Here is a 24,550-nt window from a genome sequence, read left to right as displayed (position 1 = left end):
GCACCAAGTCCAAGCAATGCCACTTGAACTTCCTGATAGCAGCTTCAACTTCTACCATCAACCCTGATACAGTTATCGATTCAACACTTGAAGACTTTGCCCTAGGCTTCCAATAAGACCTTCCCACAATAGTAAACACATAAGCTGCTGCAAGTCTTATATCACCAAAGCCCCCTGCATAGTTTTCAACAAAACTAACAACTGACAGTCCACTCAGTTGCCTCCTAAAACACTCCATTACACAATCATGGATGACCTTTGAAATATCCCGGACATCACAGCCCGTCCTTGGATACCGAACGATAGACATGTCACAACGATTCTCTACAGAACTTCCATGAGACGACAAACAAAGTCTCTATGTGGTTCCGTCCACAAAGCCACCCTGAGATAACACCAATCTCCTTGCAGCTCTATCCATGCAAATCAACAAACCAAGACCTATCTTGGTCGTACCCAACATATACATGTCAAAAACTTTCAATAGAGTTCCCAATTGATTAGCCTCCGTTAAAACATTTCTAGCCAATAACATGTCATTCACATACAACATATACATCACTTCATACATTACTATCACCCTCTTCCCAAATGGAAGCCTCACCAATTAATACTTGAATGGTGTACATGGGCCCACCGTGATCATTCTGGTATCCCAAGTTGAAACTCCCTACAATATAACCGATGTCAACTTTGTCTTGAGTCTGTTGCTCCACCTGCATCACATGCCCATTCATACCATGATACTGTTGACCCAAGATGGAACTCCCTACATTTCTATCTTGAGTTTCTAACTCCACCTGAATAACATGATTGTTGTTACTGCTACTACTGTAGGTTTTTGGCATTTGTTTCTCTTCCTTTACCTGAGTACACTCTCCTATGACTTTAACAAAAAAAGTCATGTCCTCGATCACCCCTTTGTTTGTCACAGGATCACCCAACTTGCACCCACCTTTCATATAACCCAAAAAGATGTATTGTCCAGACATAACACCAAGCTTAGATCCTCCATCACTAGAATAGTGCACCAGTGGACATCCACTCACAACCAAGTAGTTTACCATAAATCCTGCCCACAATTCACCAACAACTTTCCCATCTAGTGATACCTTTGGCGATCAGTCACACGAGAAACGCGTCATATTCATTGACTTCACGAAGAAGTATCATGCAAGCCCTGCACATGATCTTCCCTGCTCACAAAACTCCTTGAACAAAACTAGCGTACTTAGTCCCAATGGCTGACATAAGGATTTCTCTCCTGGTCTGGCACTCCACCTCAACCATAACACCTCAATATCAAGTTTGTGCCACATGAGATAAACCAAGACCTTCCGTGATACATTAAAAAAAAAACATATGTCAGTCCTTTGATGCTATCATCGTCGGTCCCCAAACATCTGAAAACATGTAGCCATCCATATGCTTCAACTGCATATGCCGCAAAGTATCTGATTTAGATTCAACAGTTGTAACTCCACCTACAACAGTAACACCCTGCAATACATAGATATTTCCCGCTATCTTTTCTCCTTTCATCATTATCGAGTTGCTTTCACACACTTTCATTTCTCCTTTTTCAGACTTATAACCAAATCCATTACAGTCTAAAATACTCAATGAAATAACATTCTTTCCTAGACCCTCAACATGCCTTACATCACATATGGTTCTTACAACACCATAATGCATTTTGATTTTGACATTTCTAATACCAAGTATGTTGCATGAAATATTATTTCCCATAAAAACACAACCAGTACTGACTAACCTGTAGGTGTCATACCATTTTCTATTTGTTGTCATGTGATAAGAGCATCCGGTATCTAGGATCTAAGAATCATCCGTGAGACACTCCGAACCCGATGAAATACATAGCATATCCCCATCACTGCACTCTGAATCTTCTTCCACTACATTTGCATATTCTGATGGACCTCGTTAATTTTCAAAATTCCCTTTCTTCCACTCCGGAGATTCCGGTCTTATGTGCCCAATTTTACCGCACTTAAAACATTTCACGTCCTTCTTCTTCTTCTTCTTCCTATACTACAATCGAGATTTTCTTTGGGACTTACGTCTCCCATGTTCTTGATTACTTTTCACAACAATTCCTTCACCATGTGAAGCTGCGTTTCTAATCATTTTTCTTTGATGAAAACCAAGTAATGCACTTGTCACCTCTTCCAAATTCAAGCTATTCTTGCCCCATGTAAAAGTTGTAACCAAATTCTCACAAGTTTGAGATGTAGGTAGAGAATTTAATAGCATCAATGCTTTGTTTTCCTCCTCAAACTTTACATCAACACGTGCCAAATCACTCACAATTTGATTGAAAGTGTTGATATGTTGGTTCAAATCCAAACCATCAACCATCTTAAGCCAATACAACCTTTGCTTAAGAAAAAGTTTATTCGGAAAGGATTTGGACATATGTTGGCTTTCTAACTTTTGCCACACAACCGCTGGAGAATCCTTCTCCATCACATGATAGAGAACCTCATCAGCCAAACACAAGCGTATTGTAGAAATGGCCTTTGCTTCAAATTCTCCTCATGTTGCCTCATTCATTCCAACTGGTTGAACGCCAAGTAGAGCCTTAGTCATTCCTTGTTGCACAAGTATATCTTTCACTCTCCTCTGCCATAAACCAAAGTTCCTAGTTCCATCAAATTTGACAAAGTCAAATCTTGTAGAAGATGATCTCGAAGCCATATCAACAATCGCTCTGATACCAATTTGTTGTAATAATGGATCGAATATAGGATGTACAGCGGAATAAAAATGCAACAAGCAAATCAAACTCAAGCATAAAATATGAAATAGCAAGCATAACAACAAGATGTTCGTGGTTCAGTAAAGCCTACATCCACGGAAGCAATCGACACAAAAATTTCACTACGAAATTTGAGAATACACAATACACTTCACAAAGATCTCTTTCATATCTCATAATATCCTTAGATAGGGATAAATAGATTTTCCTTTAGAGGTTTCCCTCCAATTACCCAACCATCTCAACGTTCAAATTCAAAATTTGAATTTCTTTTCGCAACCTAGGCGCACTCGTCGACGAGAATAGGGAATTCGTCGACGAGTCAAAGAAGGACACTTGTTGACGAGTCTATCCTCTCATCAACAAGTCTTTAACTCTAAGATTTTCTGGCTCTTAGTATCTACTCGTCCACGGGCACAAGCAACTCGTCGACGAGTCTTTTGCTGCTAGCACAAGAAGACCTCTATCTCATGTTTTCCTTTGTTTGTGATTCCTACCAAGTATAAGAGCCACACACAAATACAATAATATATATATATATATATATATTATTTTATAAGAAAATCAAATATTTTTAAAATAATCTCTAATACTATAAAAGGGATTCTCCCTTAGGAGTTATTTTTCAAAAATATCAAATTTATCCCTATAACTAACAATGATTATTTCAAAATACTCCTTAAACTATTCAAACCTATTCCAAAATATCCTTATTGTTATGTCAAATTTATCCCTATAACTACTCATAATTATCCTGAAGTACCCATATAACTATTTACAATTATTGCAAAATGCCCTTATACTTCTCTAATACTATACTAGCCATAGGCGTGCACTATATGCGTGCTCCACAACTTCCTATCTCTTTAAAACTTTTAAAAAATATAAAAAAATTAAAAATATTAAATAGTATAGGAGCATTTTAGGATAGTTGTAGATAGTTATAAGAGTATTTTGAGATAATTATGAGTAGTTATACGGATAAATTTAACATACTTATAAGAGTATTTTGAGATAATTATGAGTAGTTAAAGGAATATTTTGCAATAATCATTGATAGTAATAGGGATAAATTTGATATTTTTGAAAGATGACAACAAATAAGGAAATCCCCTTTATAGGATTATAGATATAGATAAAAGAAATCTCTGTTTGATGTCATTTTTAAAAATATCAAATTTATCTGTATAACTATAAATGATTAGTTCAAAATACTTCTTTAACTATTCACAGCTATCCGAAAATATCTTTATTATTATGTTAAATTTATCCCTATAACTACTCATAATTATCTCAAAGTAACCCTACAATTATTCTAAAATATCTTTATACAATTTAATTTTTTTTTTAATTTTATTTATAATTAAAAAAAAAAAAAAAAAAGGAGTCGTGGAAGGCTGGTAGTAACCTTCTTTTCATACGCGGCTATTTTTTAAAATATCCTTTTAAAAAACCATAGCTGGCAAACCAAGAGCAAGCCTTACTGACCGTCTTTCCCACCTAGGCCCGGGAATGAAGAAACGCTGTAGACGTAACGATAGTGAAGAAAAAAACGACAAGCCTGCTCTGCTCCAATGCGCCAATCTCATTCTTCCATGGCTAAACACTTCCGAACTCGCTTCCATCTCCCTAACCTGCAAAACCTTGTACGAAATTTCAAAGTCCATCACAATCAGCAGATCCGCTGATGCTTCCAGATCCTTGGAGAACCTTCCCATCCCTTTCATCAACACCGTCGACGGCCATCCCTACGCTTACTTCGTTTACACCCCATCTCAGATAATCACCTCTCCCTTATTTTCTCGATATCAGCGACAATCTTGGGGGCGAATCAGCTATGGGATTAGACCCACATTGGATTCGGGTCTGGGTATGGTGAATTGGGGCTCCATGGATGGTCTGGTATCCGAATCGGGTGGGAGTGCATATGGCTGTGACTGTGAAAAGTGTAACGAGGTGGGAGATGGCGGTTTTTCGTGCCCGTGTTCGAGTTTGAATTCTTCGGAGATTGTTACCGAGTGCGGACCGAGTTGTCGTTGTGGGTTGGAGTGTGGGAATCGGGTGACACAGAAAGGAATTTCGGTTCGATTAAAAATTGTTAGAGATTGGAGGAAAGGTTGGGGATTACACGCTGATCAGTTGATTCTGTGCGGGCAGTTCGTATGCGAATATGCAGGTATAATAATTTTCATTTGGGCAAAATGCACTGATTCTACGTTTGCGAGTTTGAAGTTCATATTTTATATTTGGAATTGTGTTGTCTAAATTCAAATCTAAATTTGAAACCCAAAATTCTTATTTCCAGACATAATTTAAGGGCCCGTTTGGTTGGGGAGAAGTGGACCGGATAGTGAAGAAAGTACTGATTGAAGAGGAGAATAGAAAAGATACTAATTTTCTCTAGTTATTTGTTTTTCTAAAAAATTTTTGATCTTTAATTTTGGAAAAGGATGCATATCAATACTATATACATGCGCGCACGTACAAACCCGCTCACACCCAAATGCACAGACGCATTCACACACACATGTGTATAAATATACTTTTGTGGCTTGAGAGGTCTCCGAATTCCTATTCTTGTGCTCTCATTAATAGTTAACATTCTCACGTAAGTCCTAAAACTTGGTTCACCTTCTCAAATGTGAGAAACACTAAAAAATAATTAAAAAACCTGAAATACAAGAGTATTTCCATAGTAATTTGAAAATATTTGTTTAGACTAATTGAAAATATTTGTTAGTTCAACTATGTGTGATGGACTCTTCATTTAATTGTAAATACTTGTTAGACATAAAGTACGGAAGCTGTTTATATTTTGTGAATTACAATTTATTAACTGGTAAATAGGTTTGACATACTAGATAGCATAAAGCAGGTACATACACTTACATGCCTAAAGATTATATAAATCCTCAGTATTGGTATTTGAGAAAATTAAAACTGAATATATAAAAAAAAATATATTTCAATATATATATATTTGGGTAAGTTTAAAGCATGTGTAAAGTGTCAAAAAAATTAAGGAGATGTTTTTAGAATTTTGGTTGTTTATAATTCATCATATATTTTTAGGTTTGATCATGAGCATGTGGCATAAACAAAGTTCAATTTCCATTTACACAAATAACCCTAGAGGGATACTTCTTAAAATTTCTTGGTCTTTTCAAAAAAGAAAAAAAAAAAAAAAAAACTCACAAGTTTCAAATGACGGTTAAATATTATAATTCTATCTACACTTAATTTTAGTTGACTTCCTACGAAAAAATGATAAATCTGTGTTAATAACTAATTTAATCTCTTAAATGGAAAATAAAAGAACTAAAACAATCTTCACGTAAAAACAAGTTTCAATATGGTTTTTGAATGTGTTTCAACAGGAATGCCACACTAATGAATACAAGTTGACCTGTTGAAAGATCACAGGAGAAGATGCATATTTGTGAAAAAATGCACATTGTATTTGTCATTATGCGCTAATTACAAAGAAAGGAAACACATCAATTGGCTTATGCTTCTATTGGAGATTGTCAATTTGTAGATGGGTACAAATGTCCTCTTATTTAAATGTAGAGTGAGATTGGTGTCATTTTTTTATTTTTTATTTCAGAATAATGTTTCTTTTTGGCATACTTCATGGGTTATATGTATGCTGAGACAAGAATGCCTTCTTAATATGGAATGACAAAAGTTGGCGTAACATTGTGGCCATGTCAATTTTATGCTCTTTATTTTTGCTTGAAGGCACCTAAAAGTTATGTGCTGTTTATGTATAATAGTGATATTTGAGGAATGTAGTGCAACAAGGTTTGAGTTATCTAATAAAAGTGATGGCATTGTTGGTATAGCTTGGAGAGTTGGGGAAATCAAAATTAGGGTTTTCATACTAAAAGATACAATTAAAGAGATTTGCTGATTGAACAACACACGATAAAATTTTAAAAGAATTGAGAAAATAAAGATGACTTAAGAAGCTAATTAGGATATAAAACTTGTGTAAAATACAGGCAGTTCTACATATTATATGATAGGAAATATTTTACCTAAAATAATACCACCAAAAATTGGAAGTGGTGGTTGAGATAAGTCGTAAACTATGTTGCATTTAGTTATGACCTTGTGAGTTTGTGCAAGAAATACTGGTGTAGTAGAAGACAATTGCAACTATCGAGGATAGAAACTTATGAAACATAGCCTACCACAGTACTCCTGAAATTTGCACTATCAAAAGTGTGAAATATTTCGAAAACACCTTTTTCACTCAACATGACCCAACAATGACTAAGTAGGAGTCTAATCAGTTTAGTTCAGTTGGTTTTTTGCATAATCCCACATTTAAATCGAATTATTTGGTTCCTATTATTTATGAAATGAATCAAACTGAATGATGGTCTAAAATTGAACCGAACCGAATAAAAAAAATACGCAGTTTGGTTTAGTTTGTGCTAGTCAGTTTGTGCCTTGTAATGGGCCTTGATTATGCCAACAAATTTAAAGTGGGCCTTGTTTAATTATACCAATTTAATTGGAAAAGTTGGGCAATGGAATTCTTGTTGGAAACACAATTGAATATGCCTTCTAATAAATGAATTAATGAATTGATATTTTTAGTGAGATGTTAAAAAAATGTGAAATTCTATCATTACATGATTTTGAACTTTCAAAATTGGAAATTGACTATGTGATGTACAACAAGTATTAGACTTCAGAAATGGAGAGAAAATAGAGAGAATAAGGGGAGAGGATAAAGAAGAAGAAGCAGCAGCAGCAGGACAGAACGGAGGGTTCATAAACAGAATAAATAGGGGAAAGAGACAGAATTAGGGACAAAATAGAATAGAGATGAGGGAGGAAGAAGAAGAAGGAAGAAGAATCTTACCTATGGACTTGTTCACAGAATTATTTTAAGAAAACTCAACAGTAGACACACCTAAGTAGGTCACCAAGAATATGATTCACTACCTCAATCTAACCATTAGTTTGAGGGTGGCAAGTAGAGGAAAACAAGGAGTCCCACACATTTTTTAAAATGTCTTCCAAAAGTAACTAGAGAACTTGATATCCCTATCAAACAATTTGTAGGTCGGCAACTCATGCAATTTTAAGATCTCTTTAAAGAATAATTTACCCACATAGAGGCATCAACAACAATGATTATGGAATCTCGTCCCCAGGCTATTTTGAGGAGTCCAAGAACAAAATCCATACTTATGTCTCTGCAAGGTATGTGTGTCAATGGCAAAGGAGTATAAAGACTAGTGTTCTACCTCTTAGATTTGGCTAACTGGCAGGTGTGACACTGAGACGCTATCCTAGCAACATTCCTCTTCAAGGAAGGCCAATAAAACTATGGTTTTGAAACTTTGACTAAACCGACCAATCCAACCAGGTTGGACAAGAACCGTCCACTTTATTGGTTCAGGTATGATAAAGAACCATAAATTCTATGAATAGGTGTCAACTTGGTCAAACTTGGCCAACTCAGCCTAAATTGGCTAGACTCAGTGAGTTGATTGGGTTGACCCACCCTCTTCTATATATTTAAAAAGGGGGATGGGGGAAAATTGTTTCCACCTTGTTTTGAACCACAGACCTCAGGGTAAGTGAGAGGGGGTTAAGGTGCTTAACACAACATTGGCGGTGCTTGTGTGCTTTAATCCAATGAAAATAGTATATATAATACAATTGTTGCGTATATAAACACATGTATATGTATATATAAATTCATAATTATTTTTTCTTTTTTCGGAATTAACCGAGTTTCCTTAATCCATGTTTGGAACTTTGGATTTGAATTTTATGTGAATAAGGGTTAAATGTAACATAATGTTTTATTAAGTTTCAACAAAATCCATACAAGTTTAAATATAAAAGGCATGCAATCTATTCCTAAACACAAAAATTCAAAGTAATTGTAATTGGATCAAATCATGTCTCAGAAAGATGTACCAAAAATAAAAGATATGTACGAAAAAAAAAATCATCTATCGGTATTAATTTATATTTTATGACTTCTAATAATAATAATAATAATAATAAATACACACACATGTATCACTGGTTCGACAGACTCGATGGCTTCATTGGTTGATTGGTTGCCTACCAATCCGGTTTTTAAAACCTTGAATAAAACCTATCCTCAACTAAGGCAATGGTTTTATCCTCCCTTAAGTGACCAGCTAATCTAACATGCAATTCCCAAACTAGAAATCTCTAAAAGAAGTATGTGGAATGCATAACATAGTACCTCCAAATAGGTATCCCTTATGGATGATGAAATCTACAAGTCTCTACGATGACCTTGGCTCTCAAGACTAGAGAATAACCACTACCTGCAAAAGCTATTAGCCACTTTATTCTCAACACCAGATTGATGCTGAAGAACAAAGGTGTACTCATTGAGGAACTCTACCCAACCAACATGCTTCACACTCAACTTATTTTGCTAGCTTAGATACCGCAATGTAAGGTGGTTGAAAAAGAGTACAAACTCTTGGGGTGACAAGTAGTATCTCTAATGTTGAAGGAATCTCACTACAACATAAAACTCTTTATCATATGTGTTGTATTTTTGTTTAGCATCTAAGAGTTTTTCATTGAAAACTGCTATGGGGTGTCCCTCCTAACTCAAGACCCTACCTATACCTACCCTAGAGGCCTCACAAGCTACCTCAAATACTCTAATAAAGTCCATATGCCTAAGTACAATGCTTTAGTCATCTTCTGTTTGACCTCTCTAAAAGCTCTACTGGTTGATGGGATCTGTGAAATTCCCCTTTCTTCAAACACTTAGTGATGGGAGCCATAATGGTACAAAAATGCCTTGCGAATCATGCCTATAGAAAGTAGCAAGGCCGTAAAAAAACTATGAACCTTAGTAATAGTTTTGACTCAGGCCACTCTTTAATGGCTCTAACTTTATTTGGATTTGTGGCTGTTCCATGCTTTGGAGATTACAAAACTAAGAAAGAGCACACTAGACTATAGAAAGATGCACTTCTTGAGGTTAGCAAACAACTTCACTTCCCTCAAAGTGACAAAGACCTCATGAAATGTATCCAGTGTGCCTTCCTAGGTTTATTGTAGCCTAGTATATCATTGAAATAGACCACAGGGAACGTTCCTATGAATGTTTGCAAACCATGTGTTATAACCCTCATAAAAGTGTTAGGAGCGCTGAAGAGTCCAAAGGGCATGACCAACCACTCAAATCAACCATCTTCGTTCTTGAAGGCTGTTTTCAAAAACTCATCTCCTAGTGTAATTCGAATTTGGCGATTCCCACTGTGCAGGTCAATCTTGGAGTACCAACTAGAGTAAGCTAGCATATCCTCAAGTTAGGATAGGGAGCCTATACTTGATGGTGATCTTGTTGATGGATCTACTATCTACACACATTCTCCAAGATCCATCCTTTTGGAGTTAGAAGAGTTGGTGCTGCATGACGACTACAGCTATGTCTTACAAAGCCCTTGTCAAGGAGTTCATCTACCTACCTATTCAATTTAGTGCACTATTTAGGGTTCATCATATAGTGTGACAAATTAGGTAATTGTGGTTTGTGAACTTGAAATGGGATCTATGGCATGTTGAAGGTCTCGCATGAGTGGTAGCTCACTAGGTAACTCACTGGGCACAACAACTCAACTAGAAACTCTTCTACCTGAGGTGGATACTTGAGTGAAAAGTCTTGATCCTCAGAAGTAACTTCTTGAGCGATGACTACTAAAATGCCCTTGTTTTCTAAGCTCTCTCTCTCTCTCAAAAAAAAAAAAAAAACCTATGATATGGAAATTGAATGCTTCGTTGAATTTGTATTTGAAGGGCTATCTTGTTCCTTAACTTAGGATCATTGGGAGTGGAAGGAGTCAAGATGATATTATTATCTTTCTGCTTAAACATGTAACTTTTTTTGCTACCATGATTGTTTACATCATGATCAAATAACCATGGTTGCCCTAATAGGACAAGGACCACGTCAATCCAGAGTACATCACAATAAACCCTATCTTTTTAATTTCCCGTTTGGATGCATACAAGACACCTCTTGATCACTAGTAGATTTGTCTTGTTTACCGAATTCACCTTAAAAGGATGAGGGTGTAGTTCTCCTTTAAGGTTCAGTCTCCTTAGAGCAGCCTTGGAGATCATATTCATGCTACTACCCTCATCAATAACTATCTTACAATGTCCTATCTCCACAATGAATGAATGTGTGGTAAATAGTGGTCCGTTTCCACTTCTCTCTATCCATGGTAGTGGACCAGACACACCTAACCATAGTAGCAGGGTCATCCTTCTGAAAATCATCAACAAGCTCGCCTTTTCTCAAGTACTCTATAGCATCTATAACTTGATCCTCATGATCAATGGTCATTAGTTTCATGCTCTAAAGCTAAGGCTCGTTAGGGACAATGGGAATCAATATGATTTCTAGTGTGGCAATGATGACACTACATATATGAGCTACTAGCCTGAGGAATACTAGGTCCACTACAGTGAATGACATGGTGGGACTCAATTTGCTTCACAAAACTCGTTCTAGGGTTAGACTAGGGATGGTGGACCTAGACTGAGGAAAGGATTTGGACTGACGAGACTCACTCACTTGAGATGATACGCGAGATCTTGAAGTACTTTTCAATGGCATGAGCTTTCTGATAAGTTGCCTCTAAAGATTGGTGAAAACATTTCAACCTCTTGCCTAACATCTTCCTTAAGACCCTTGATGAACCTAGTCAGTGTGAGGCATGATCTCAACAATGTCACTCCTAAGCATCAACTCCTTGAATCGATCAATATAGCTGGCTATGGTAGTGGTTTGTTTGTGGTTCAAAGGCTCACTGAACAACTACCTCTTAAAGGAAGGAGGGAGGTGCATTTCTTTCAATCATAGTCTCATTGCAATCCTCTAAGTAATAAGTGGTTCACCCAACCGTTCTAGGATTTGTTACATAGTTTTCAATACTTCTTTGTTGGTTGTACACATTTCATCTTGGCAAACCAACTTTATCCTCGCCTAGTATAGCATACCCATTAAAGAAATCCTCAATCCTTGCTAATCCTCTAAAGAGGAATTGGGTCTTATTTCCCATCATAGGCACGCACATCTACCTTGATCCTTTTTGAAGCATCTCCGTAGTTCTCCCAATTTTTCCTAGGGGAATGTGGAGCATGCCTAGGGTTAGGTAGGTTGGTACCCTACATCATTAAACTCCTTAGAGTTAGCTTCCTCAAATCTAGACTATGGATTGACCTGAAGCTGGAGGGGCTGAATTGGTCTACCGGTTTGTTTTGGAGCCTGATTCATATTGTTAGGTGCTAGAGGAACTCTTGGAGTATGAAGAATACCATGGGCTGATCCTACTGAATATGGGAAGTCATTAGGGTGCCTAGCTGAATGTTCTATGTCATCTACAACAGGGAGTTTGCTATGGGTAGCAATATAGGTTGCCAGCTTGCGTACTTAGGTTTGGGTTATAAATGGATGGGGCTTAAATGGTTGGATTTGGGTTGACCCATTTATAAATGGGTGAGTAAATCATAAACCTAAACCCACCCATTTACCCGTTAAAAAATGTATAATATATTTATTTTAAAGTTTTCTTTAAAATTTCAACAAAAATGAGACATTTTTCTTTTTAGAACAGCACTCATTTATTATTTTCTAATTAATAGCTTAACATATTTGAGTTAATAACACCTATTTATTATTTAGTTTATTTTTCTCTTTAACATATTTTTTTTAAAAAGTGATTTGAAATTTAGAAAAGGAGCAGGATTGTTAGTCTAGGGGTGAAGGAGTAATGGGAGGAAATTCTTGGGAATCAGGAGCTGCAACCAGTTGCTGACCAGAATCTCCTGCAATCAGCTGGAGGCCAGAATCTTTTGCAGTCGGTTGAGGCCAGAATGGGAAATGTTTTGGTGATAGTTCATCTACACAGGAGATGAATATTTCTGGTAAAAGCAAGGATGAAGATGAAGAAGAATGTAAAAAGGCTGTGGATATGAAGGTGTCTACGCGAGTAAGAAAAGCTTGCTTGTTAATAATTGTATGAATTCCAACATGTGAGGAGGTAAATTTTTTAAAAAATAAATGATGCGGGAAATTTTTATGTTGAGGAATCTCAGAATTGTTCTAAGCATGATTGTGTTAAAGGAAATCGTTTTTCAGAAGTAAAAAAATGAGCAGATATCTCAGATGAGGAATGTGAGTGTGAGTATGGTGGTGATTTCACATGTGATAGTGGACAATTGTTATCATTTACAAAAAAAAATTGGTTATTTTTTTCACTCTTCTGACGCACTTAGGAATTTTTCCTATGCTCCTCTGCTAGAAGGTTTGGAGGATATAGCTATTTTTGAGGACGGGAGTTTGTGTGCATTTTGGCTGTGATTGATCAATGTAGGGATTGGTTATTTTCTACTCCTGTGGAGGAGGTCAGTGTGCAGGATGTTGGTGCTCAAAAACTTCTGAATAATATGGGTTTGTAGCTGGGGGATATGAAGTTTGATTGGATGGGGAAAAAGGAAAAGTGACCAAAGTAAACGGGAACTAGAAAGATTATTATTAGTTACAAAGGGAAGCACTTAAAGAGGGGGTTTCTTAATTAGACTATCAGAGTTGGCTATTTTTAGTTAGTTAGTTTTTTTTTTTTTTGCACTTAAAGAGGGGGTTTCTTAATTAAACTATCGGTGCCTATTTTTAGTTAGTTAGTTAGTTAGTTAGTTTTTTTTATTTTCAGTTTCTTTTTTTCTCTCATATTTGCTCCGCTTCTTTTGGTTTTTATGCTATGAGAATCTCTTGTTCTCTCCTAGGTTATAATTGTATCTTTTCTCTATCTTAATACATTTCTTTTGGAAAAAAAAGTTGGAATTGAATCGTGTTCAAATATTCCACTATGTGGAATTGACTTTGTGCAAATACCCACCTATGTCTGTGTGTGTGTGCATGTGTGTGTGTTTTGTTCAGACAATCCACTGAATGCTTTACTCTCTATATGAAATTCTATTGAATAGGCGAACTCCTCACTACCAATGAAGCAAGGATACGGCAGCAAATGTATGATGAACTTGCAGCAGGTGGCCGATGTTGTTCCGCTCTTATGGTTGTGAGGGAGCATCTTCCATCTGGCAGAGCATGTATGAGGATAAATGTTGATGCCACAAGAGTTGGAAATGTTGCAAGATTTATCAATCATTCGTGTGATGGTGGAAATCTTTCAACTAGATTGGTGAGGAGCTTGGGAGTTTTGCTACCTCGCATTTGCTTCTTTGCAACCAGAGAAATACAAGAACACGAAGAGCTCACTTTTAGCTATGGGCTTGTCCATACCAGGCTGAAGAGCTTCCGGTGCTTCTGTGGCAGCCCATCTTGTTTTGGATTTTTGCCTTCAGAGAATACTTGATTGCAGCAGGTAATCAGGCATTTCTGTTATTTAAGATATCTTTTGTTTGCCATTCTTGATTTAAGGATCATTCAGTTAGGTTCTATGTAGCATTTGAAATGGCTCCATGTCATTTGTTGTACTACCTGGTTGAAGGCATTACATTATGCTCACCATTGTCGCTAATCTATTCTGGATTTGTTAAGTGATAGCTCTGTCGCCAATCATAAATAAATTAGTGCTCAGTTAGCAGTTGTACCATACCTTTGTACTTTAAACTGTATTGGCTCCAAATATAGGGTATGAACTAGTGAGTCACTTTGTTCGTAGTGATTTTTTTCAGCTCTGAGTTTGATAATGAAAAGAATTCTAATTTGATGTATTGAGCATAAATGCACTACTTATTCTGATTGCCTTCATGTGATAATAGTGAGCACATAATTACAGGCCTTTATGGCCATAAATTTGTGGATTCCCTATAATAGTTTGGTTTGAATCTAGTTTATGATGTGGTTGGGCATGCTGGCATTTTTGTTGGGCAGAACTGACCGATGAAAAGCAGTATTAGGGTGTATTTATTAAATTTGATGGCACCTTAGGAAGGTACCTCAGAGTTATCCCCTCCTGTCCTGGTTAAGATGACGAAAGGAAAGAAAGCTTGTTGCTGTTTGTTGGGGAATTCATTTGTGCTTTTTTCCCATGGCTTGCAGATTGGATTATGAGTTGTGTGACAGCCAATATAACTCTACGGAGTGAGAGAGAGCTGGACTATATATATTTTGTGGACTATATATATATTTTGTGGACCAAACTTGTTATACAAGACCTATTGCAAAATGCAAAGTACATGCTAGGGCGGTTTGCCAGTGTGGGAAGTGTTAAAATAGAAGGGGCAATCCAAATTCAAAGGTTAATACAATTGGTTGGCAAGATTCAGCTTTTGAACTTGCCTAAGGCTTCTTAAGATCTTTTTTTTGTTTTTTTGAATTCACAGTTTCTTTATATTTTAAAAGCAAGGGCTATTTCAGCACTTTTGAGTTCATAGAAATGTTTTCATTACCCATTTTTATGTTGCATTTGGTAATTTGGGACCTGCTTCAAGAATTGAATTTGGAATGATTGATTCCATTTCTTTTCCATGGAGGATCAAATTGCCCCTTTAGCCCACATTTTGATTCCCACCTCTTAGTCTAGAATTGAATTTGATTTTGGCTAGAACCATAAGAAATTTAGAAGTATAATATTAACGTGTGCACCATTCATATATATATATATATATATATATATATATATATATATCTGTATACATAATCATATTTACATACACAAGTATTTACATAAATATGTTCATATATGTACATATTATAATATAATATATTGTATATTATAATTTAAAATTGTATAAAATTGTAAGTATTTATATTATGTATTACATAGTAAGAAAAACTCCAACTGGCTAGTTGGAAAATTGTTCATCATCATAATGTAATACTTGATGTTTGTGACACTCTAAATAGTGGTTGATGTTTTGTACCATAGGTTGGCATCCCCTTGATGCTTTGCTAAATTTAATTCTTTTTACTGATAAAAAAACAGTAAGAAAAATAATATATTACTATTATGATATTATTGAATATAAATATATAATAATATTATCATTAATTATAAATATATAATAATAAAATTTAATAATTAAATAATAATTATTATTATAAATATAAAATGTCTATGTTGTCATTATCCCAACTAGTAGTAATAGTTCTATGTTGACTAGTAGCAGTATTAGATGTAGTAGTGATGATGACAGCAACAACAACAAGAAGCCTTAAGTCAGACTTGGTGAGGGCATGAATCCTTTTCCTTCTATTCAACCAATTGATGGCATTTTCCTCAGCTAGCTTAAGAGCTATTAATTCCTTCCTCACTATTTCATTCCAAGTTATTTTAGGTCTACAACTATTCGTTTCAATACTAGAAACAAAACTAGCCCACTCCTCATAGGTGCATTGCTTGGCTTGTGTTTCAAATGCCCAAGCCATTTAAGCTGCCCCTCCCTTATCTTGTCATCTGCTTGTGCTATTCCTAGTTTATTATGGATATGTTCGTTCTTTAATTTATTTTTTAATGTTATACCACTCATCTACCTTTGTATTTCAACAACTTTTACTTTTTACACATATTGTTTCGTAGTTGTCCGATTCTGATTCATAAAGCATGACTAGTCTTATAGCCTTCTTATAGAACTTTCCTTTTTAATTTTATGGGTATTCTATGATCACACAGCACATCCAATGTGGTCCTCCATTTTACCCAACCTACTTTAACTATGTGCATTACATTTTCTTCAATTTCTCATTCTGCTTGCAAAATGGATTGAAGATATTGAAATCTACTAGTATTGTTAATTTCTTGACTATTAAATTTAATCTTATCTCCAGTATTCCTCCTTGTGTTACTAAAATTATATTTTATATATTCTGTCTTAGTTGTACTTATCCTAAAACTTTTAGACTCTAAAGTTGTTCTCTATATTTCTAACCTAGATTCCGCTCTACTCCTATTTTCATCAATCAAGACTATATCATCTGCAAATAACATACATAAAGGGGTCTCATTTTGAATAAGTTCATCAATTACTAAAGAGAGAAGATAAGGGCTCATAGTAGACCCTTGATGTATACCTATTGTGATTGGAAATTTTCTAGACTCTTCTCCAGCAGTCCTAACACTAGTCATTACTCTATCACACATATCCTCAGTGATCTTAGTATATTTTCTGCATACTTCTTTAAAACCCACCAAAGTGCTTCCTTAGGTACTCTATCATAGGTTTTCTTTAGGTCAATAAAAACCATATGCAAGTCCCTTTTGTTTTTCCCTAAACTTCTCCTTCATCTTCTTAAAAGATAAATAACTTTTGTTGTCAATATTTTAGACATAAAACCAAATTGATTATCTGAAATTCTCGTTTCTAGTCTTATTCTTTATTCATTTACCCTTCCTACAGTTTCATCATATGAATCATGAGCTTAATTTCTCAATAGTTATTTGAATATGGCCTTTGTTTTTGTATATAAGTATTAACATGCTTTTCCTTCATTCCTCCGGCATTTTCTTGGTTTTCGTAATAGTTTTGAATAGAATAGTTAACCATATATTTCTATTTTCCCCTAAACATTTCCAAACTTCAATTGGGATGTTATCGGGTTCTATATATTTGCCACTTTTCATCTTTTCTAAAGTCATCTCAACTTCAATGACTAATTTTGCAAATAAATCTCATATTATTAGTCTTTTCCTCATTTGTCACTTTTTTTTATGTTCAAGCTTTCAATTTGGCTTTCGTTATACAACTTATTAAGGTATTTCCGCCACCTCTCTTTTATGTCTTCTTCTTTAATCAAGACATTATCATCGTCTTTTATACATTTTATATTATCTAAATCTTTGCACTTTCTTTCCATAACTCTAGCAAGTTTATATTTGTCTCTTTCCCTTTTGTTTCTAGTCTAGCATATAAAGTATCATAGGCTTTATGTTTAGTTTCACCAATGACCTTTTTAGTATTTTTTCTTCTCTCTTTAAACTTTTCAAGGTTTTTATATTTCTACAATTTTGCCATGTTTTATATTAGTTTCCTTTGTCTTATGACTTTTTGAGCATCTTGATCCCACCACCAATTTTCTTTATTGTCTAAGAATCTTTCTTTAGATTCTCATAAAATCTTTTTTGCTATATTTATGATAGACTTAGCCATCATATTCCATAGACTATTTGCATCTTACCTTAGTCCCTATTGTCCAATCACCCTCTTTGATAATTTTATCTCTGAAATTTACTATATTTTCTCCCTTCAGGCTACACCACCTAGCCTTGTGTTGATTTATGTTGCTCACTCTTCCATTTTTTACTATATATCTAACACTAGGACTCTTTGTTGTGTGGTCAAACTTTCATTTTTCACATGGTAATTACTTCATCATCCTTACATGGTAAGTGATCTCCCTTCCTAGTTAAGAAGAAATCTACTTGACTTTAATTTTGCCCACTCTTGAAAGTTATCATCTATTCTTCTCTTTTTCTAGAACAAGTATTCAATAACCAAATCGTAAGACGTGACAAAATCTGAATTCGCATAACCAGACTCACTTTTGTCTCCATATCCATGGCCTCCATGTATCCTATTATAACCTAATTGTCCTTTCCAATGTATCCATTCAAATCAATTCCTATGAATGTTTTTTCAGACCTTGGTATCCCTTGTATACCATCCATATTCTCCAAAAATTGTCTATGAAGATTTTCTACTAACCCTAGTATGGGAGCATACGAATTAATGTCTTTTATCATCTCTAGGCCTAGAGCTATCCTGTCTTTTATATTTATACTATTAACAGCAACAACAATTACTACTACTATTATTATGATCCTATAGTATATATGAATAATATAATGCTATTATATAATAAAACACAATGGTATAATTGCGGTATGATTAATGATTTAATTATATTATAATTTTATGTTAAATCTTAAAATAAAATAAAATATTATATTGATATTAGTTTATTAATATCATTAATTATAAATATTTATTAATAATATGATATACAATATATAATACTAAGTATAATAAAATATAATGCTATTATTGTGCTATAGTTCTTTTTTATTATATTATTATTTTACATTAACTAATAAGCTATATTATAACAATACAAAATCTTATACTGTAATTTATATTTGACAATTTACACAATAATATATAAGATAAATGTAACATTAATAATATAGTACTTATAGAAAAATAGAATGACAATAAATCTTAACAAAAAATAATAAGAAAAATGTAATAAAGTACATGATAATAATGAAATTCATAGAAATTAATTAAATATAATTATAGAATAATAATTGATTTATGATATTACTATTTTATATCAAATCACATAAGTTTTTTTGTTCTATGCATTGGCATAATTAATAAATCATATCGACTTTCTTTCTTATGCTTTTATATACCAAACACTAATTTAATACCAATTCCGCTTTTATGTGGAAGGAATTTATCGTCTATTTTTGATTCCTATGCATTCCAATTTTGATTCCAATTCCAGCTGTGAAGCAACGCTACCTTTGCATTGTTGAGAGTTAGTTTAATCAGTGAGAACTACTGCAAGAGCGTATTACATGCTGGCAAGGTTTGGAAATTATTAAAATAGAAGGGGCAATCCAAAGTTGAAGGCTAATATAATTATTTGGCAAGATTCAGGGTTTGAACTCTTCTAAGGCTTCTTAACTCCTAAGTAAATTTTTTTTTGGGTTCGAAGTTCCTATATATTTTAAAAGCAATGGATATTTTGGCAACATACAAATGCTTTTGGGTGTCATTAATCATATTTATTGTTACTGCGAGTCTAATTTAGGGATTGTTTGGTATCTCTGTTTGAAATTATGAAAGCGAAAACCGTAAAAAAAAACTGAAAATCAAAACCAACATGTTTGGTAACTATTTCTAAAACTAAAACAGACTAAAAAACTTGATTAAATAAATGCTCATTTTTTTCCTTTTTCCTTTGAATTAGCTAACAATTAAAAATATGATTAAACTAAAAATACAAAAAAGTGACAATTTAAAATATTATAATATAATTATAAATTGTTATAATTCAAAGCTCATGTTTAGTTCTACAAGAACAATCTTATTGGACATTGCAATTGTTGTTATTTTTTTTTAAAAAAATTGAGAAACTTACGTATAAAATGAATGATTTTAATTGAGAAAAGTTATATTTGGATATTAAAATATATTGGCAACAAGTTGGCAAAATAAATGAAAGCCATAAAATCTGGTCTTTAGTGTTTTTTTTTTTTTTTTTTTCAAAAATCAGCTAAAACAGGAAACTAGTAACATAGACAAACACCTTGATAATCTGTTTCTTTAGTGTACAACAACAAAAGCAAAAAATTAAAAACATAATGATACCAAACAGTCCCTTAGTCAGCTTTACTTGGCATCATGTTATAATGTCTTTGAGAGTCATAGCTATCTAGGAACTACTAGTTTTACTGCATGGGAACTTGAAACTTGCCATTGAGTTTGCTTTGTTATTAAGGATATGATCCTTAAATAAAGGGAGTGTATAGATCTCTATCTTTTAAAATAACAGAATGAATTAGAAGTGTTTCAGATTTCTGCTCATCAAGGCTTAAGATATGTATGCAGGGTGGGCCTAGAAACCAACATTTAGGTTTTAAGCTAGGTGGTGATCTAACATGGTATCAAAGCTTGATTGCCAATACATCCTTGATTCTATTATTGCTGCTTGCATTTGTCTTCTATTTGTTTAATCATCCTATGTTGGATGTTATTATTATCCTATTGGGTGTTATTAACACTTTCATGTTAGGGGTTGCCGTTGTCTTCTCCTTACTAAGAATGCTTAGGAACCCTAGATGTGATTGTCTTTTTTAAAAGTGCCCTGCAGACTGTCCTCCCTATCTGAGTGCAGGAAAAGATCCAGTCTGCATTTCCTTTCCATCTGTCCCTTTCCTCATGTTGGATCCTCCCCCCCTTCTCTCTCTCTCTCTCTCTCTCTCTCTCTCTCTCTCTCTCTCACAGACACACACATCCATTTTCTTTTTTTAATAGTGTCCTGCAGATGGTCTTCCCTTTCTGAGTAGATCAGGAAAAGATCCAGTCTGCATTTCCTTTCCATTTCTGTCCCTTTTCTTATGTTAGACCCTCTCTCTCTCTCTCTCTCTCTCTCTCTCTCTCTCTCTCTCTCTCTCTCACACACAAACACACACACACTGTCTTCTTCTTCTTCTTCTTCTGAGTAATTTTTTCCTCTTTCCTTTATTTCTCCCTATAATACTTTGCAACTTGCTACCTGTGCATCTAATCCCAGTCCTTACCACAAATATACTCATCCCCTAAGCCAAAACTGTTGCCCAAACTAATTCCCATGGCTATTTGTTTATTAACTTACAAATCTCAATGCCTAAATGGCAAACATAGTACTGTTTGTAAAAGATCCTGCGTGTCATATTGGTATCAGAGTTAAGATTCAGCGCTCTCTATGCATATGGGAAGGTTTCAAATGGAGACTTAACTGATTATCTATCAAAGGGATAAATTGCAATTGCATTGCCCAAGTATGTGGGTGATCTTGAATAAATGGTTATCAAACAAGAGGTTACTCTGGCCAAAAATGATTTAAGAATCATATGGAGGCAATGCTAATGAGGAGACAGATGCAGAATGAGAAGGAATCAAGTGGATCAGCTGCCAGGGGGCTAAAAGGCATGTGCAAATATGACAAACGCCTTTCCTAAAATAAAATAGGAATTTTCTGGAGAGTATGCCTTGAGGCTTATGACACTGCTAGGAATATTGCAAAAAGGTGACGGTAGATTTGCCAGATTTTGATGGAACACTCGATCCAACAGCATATGCTTATATCTGCAACTGAGGAGTTTTTTATTAGTGTTGAGATGTTGGACAAGATGCGTGTTCAGTTCACAGAGATTGAAACTGATGACTCTCATGCAAACATTTGGTGTATGTCATTGAAGATAGGACATTGGGTCAACCACCAATTGGTGCTTAGGAAGAAAGGTTGGTGGTGCTTAGGAAGAAAGGAGGGCGATGCTTTGCCCCTTAATAACTTACCAAGACGAGCTTTGTAAGCAGTTTGTGAAACCTCAACTAAGGTAGCATGATGGTGGAAGATTACAAGTGTTTGAAGAGGTCAAGATGCAAAGCCAGATTGTTGAAGCTTCACCTGGTTCAATTCATCTGATTTAAGCTCTGACAGTAAGGAGAGATGAAGTTGCTTCAGCAGCCATTATACTGAATTGAACATTCTTTCAAGGCGGTGCCCACCTATATCCAATCTGCATCTTGGGATAGAAAAAGACAGGAGCCAAGTGTACAAGATGAGGCTTGAAAATTGAGGAAAATGAAGGTGAAATGTTCTACACTGATGTTGTGGTGGATTCAGATGTTTGTAGTTCGCCATGCTGAATGGTGGCAGCTCTGGCAGAGGATTTATTTTGAAAACAACGACATGAAGATGGTTGTTTTCATTTTAAAACAAGGGAAATTAAATCGCATGTCTGTGTGTGTCCAGGATCTTTTCATGTTCCATTTGATAGCTGAAAAAACGTGAGAAAAGGTATGACAACATGGAGTTGAATTGACAAGTTGGTAATAGATTGAGGACCTGTTGCCAAGTTCCTTTTTCTATTCATTTAACGGAATTTCTATTTGAGTTTTCATTGACAAAAAAACACTGGCATGGAGAAACAAAATGAAAAAAAGGCTTTCTGCATCAGATAGGGAAGACCTGTTGAATAAGTGGTGGGCTTGTACATGCAGCTAGGTTAGAGAGCACTCATGGGCATTACAGTTACAGTTTTTCGAAGTTATCGGGGGTGAAATATTTGATTGGCAAAAGTGATTGGATTCTGACTCTCTTTCTCGTCTTCCTCATCTTGGGATTGTTGACAGAATTGAAGAGGCTCGAGAGTGGTGTGAGATGAAGGGTCCACAGCCTCTGTTGAAATTTCCAAATTAGTAGTGAAGCTGCTCGTGTTAATGTTGACAAAGTCATTGTTTGAAGCTGAGGAATTGTTGGAATATGCTGGCTGCATAACTGCAATGAGCTGCTGCTGTTGCTGCGAACTTTGGAGGGCATCAGCCACTGCCAATCTACTGCTTATCAGCTGTGTCTGCACCATTGCCAACTCTGCTTGCAGTGCTGCGACCTGCAAATCTCACAAGTGCTTTATCACAACTATTCTTCATTGTACAAATACCTCGTTCAGGTCAATATCATTGTTTTAAGAAGTAGAACTTTATGGTTGATAAAAAAAAATCCTCTTTTTTCCTGAATTTATGTTTTGAGAAAACATGTGGGTATAACTTGTTCTAGATTTCCATTGCGTCCTTATGTGAGGGAAGAATAGCATTTCATTAAAATTGCACTTTTCTTTTGAATATTCAGTTTTTCTTTGGCAGCAAGTATGGAGATTGATCAAACCTGTTGTTTTAGAGCAACTACAGTAGACACACAACCATACACAGGATCAGACAGCCTTGCCTGAGCTTCATATGAGATGGTAACGACTGCATCATGCCGGCGGCTCATAGGAATGTGCAATAAGAGCTTGGACACGTTGCTTGCTCCGAACACCTTGTGCACCGCCGCAAACCTTGCTGCACCCTGGTCTGACCCAAAGTGCGGAGCAAAGATGCACCCGCTTATGCACCTCCTCCTCAAGAATTTGCATGCCCCACAGGGAGCAGTTGATGGTGCTGCGGTCGCCTCAGCATCCCCAAGAACAGCGGGTTGCTTGGTGGTAGTTCCTTTGCGGCGGCTCTCGCGTGGTGGCTCGGCCATGGAAGGAGGTGAGGAAGCAGAGAGTGAGGTGGTGCTTATATATATGTATATATAGGAGAGCATGGCGGCATGTACGAGGCATGCACGTTAGTCCCGTGAGAGAAAGAGGGAGACGTTAGGGCTGATAAGAGAGAAGCGATGGTGCTGCGGAGGCAGGTTTGGAGGTGGTATGGGATTATTATATAGCTTGGGGTAATATAATAGTTGTGTCCACTTGAAAATGGTTGCAACGAGGGGGAAGGCACAAGATTTGTGCTGCCCGTGGCGTGTGGGACGCTTGGTGGGGTACCATGCGTGCTTTTGCGTCAATACCATCACAAGGAAGCACCCCCTCCCTCCACACTATCCACCTCCTTTTTCTTTCCTTTTCGTTTTCCAAGCAATCTCATAATTTTAATGTGTCCTTCTCTTTTTATTTATTTAGAATAGGTCCAATGGGCGGAGGCTGCATACGTTAATTTCTTTCCAAATATATATATATATATATATTTATATATTTTAAGTTTTGGTCATTGAGATTTTTTAAAATGAAATATTTGATTTTTTAATGGCAAGACAGTTTGAATTTATTAGTTTTTCTGTTCTATTGGAGGCATATTAGACCTTTGGTACAAAATGAGAGGTACTTGGTCTTTCATTTCATGTTTTCTATTTCCTTTCAAGGTAAGAAGATATCTAATGTCTAGCCACATGCATGTTACATTCTATGGCCAATAATAAATATTCAATGTATGAAAAGAAAATACAGTGTTATAGGTATATTTGGATTAAATATTTTATTCGAGAAAATATAAAAAAAAAATTTAAAAGAAAATTTATTTCACATTATATTTACTCTGTCAAATATGATTAAAAAAAATTTAATGGTGTCAAATCAAATTATTTGTCCTTGATTTGATATTTTGTTTTATTTATTTATTTATTTATTTATTATTATTATTATTATTATTAAAAAGTATTGAACAATGTCTGTTCATCAA

General features: G+C 35.2%; 2 protein-coding genes across 4 annotated transcripts; one reads left to right on the top strand and one right to left on the bottom strand.

Annotated features, from left to right (window-relative positions):
• Nucleotides 1-4,289: 4,289 nt before the first annotated feature.
• Nucleotides 4,290-24,066, top strand: LOC131145099 (histone-lysine N-methyltransferase SUVR3). Of its 3 annotated transcripts, none has more exons than XM_058094180.1 (3): nucleotides 4,290-4,955; nucleotides 13,796-14,193; nucleotides 23,175-24,066. In XM_058094180.1, exons 1-2 carry the CDS (start codon nucleotides 4,292-4,294, stop codon nucleotides 14,182-14,184), a joined length of 1,053 nt encoding a protein of 350 aa, XP_057950163.1. In that variant the 5' UTR covers nucleotides 4,290-4,291; the 3' UTR covers nucleotides 14,185-14,193; nucleotides 23,175-24,066. The 3 variants fall into 3 exon arrangements, with proteins under 3 accessions (XP_057950163.1, XP_057950164.1, XP_057950165.1); XM_058094181.1 differs by lacking the exon at nucleotides 23,175-24,066 and adding an exon at nucleotides 22,679-23,163; XM_058094182.1 differs by lacking the exon at nucleotides 23,175-24,066 and adding an exon at nucleotides 21,225-21,241.
• LOC131145100 (LOB domain-containing protein 20) lies at nucleotides 22,369-23,633 on the bottom strand. The gene is made up of 2 exons (XM_058094183.1): nucleotides 23,211-23,633; nucleotides 22,369-22,935 (listed from the first exon to the last, which is right to left on the bottom strand). Exons 1-2 carry the CDS (start codon nucleotides 23,631-23,633, stop codon nucleotides 22,594-22,596), a joined length of 765 nt encoding a protein of 254 aa, XP_057950166.1. The 3' UTR covers nucleotides 22,369-22,593.
• Nucleotides 24,067-24,550: the final 484 nt, after the last annotated feature.

The sequence above is a fragment of the Malania oleifera genome, chromosome 12 (assembly GCF_029873635.1).
Source record: "Malania oleifera isolate guangnan ecotype guangnan chromosome 12, ASM2987363v1, whole genome shotgun sequence".
NCBI lineage: Eukaryota > Viridiplantae > Streptophyta > Magnoliopsida > Santalales > Ximeniaceae > Malania > Malania oleifera.
Note: the sequence above shows the minus strand (reverse complement) of the source record. Positions and strands in the feature narration are given on the sequence as shown.

Bases quoted from the DNA above. Each gene is read 5' to 3' on its own strand.
- LOC131145100 (XM_058094183.1), bottom strand. From the start codon at position 23,633: ATGCTCTCCTATATATACATATATATAAGCACCACCTCACTCTCTGCT. The intron at 22,936-23,210 runs GTTTGATCAATC...TGAGATTTGCAG, and splicing joins TAGTTGCTCTAAAACAACAG to GTCGCAGCACTGCAAGCAGA.
- LOC131145099 (XM_058094180.1), top strand. From the start codon at position 4,292: ATGAAGAAACGCTGTAGACGTAACGATAGTGAAGAAAAAAACGACAAG. The intron at 4,956-13,795 runs GTATAATAATTT...TCTATTGAATAG, and splicing joins GTTCGTATGCGAATATGCAG to GCGAACTCCTCACTACCAAT.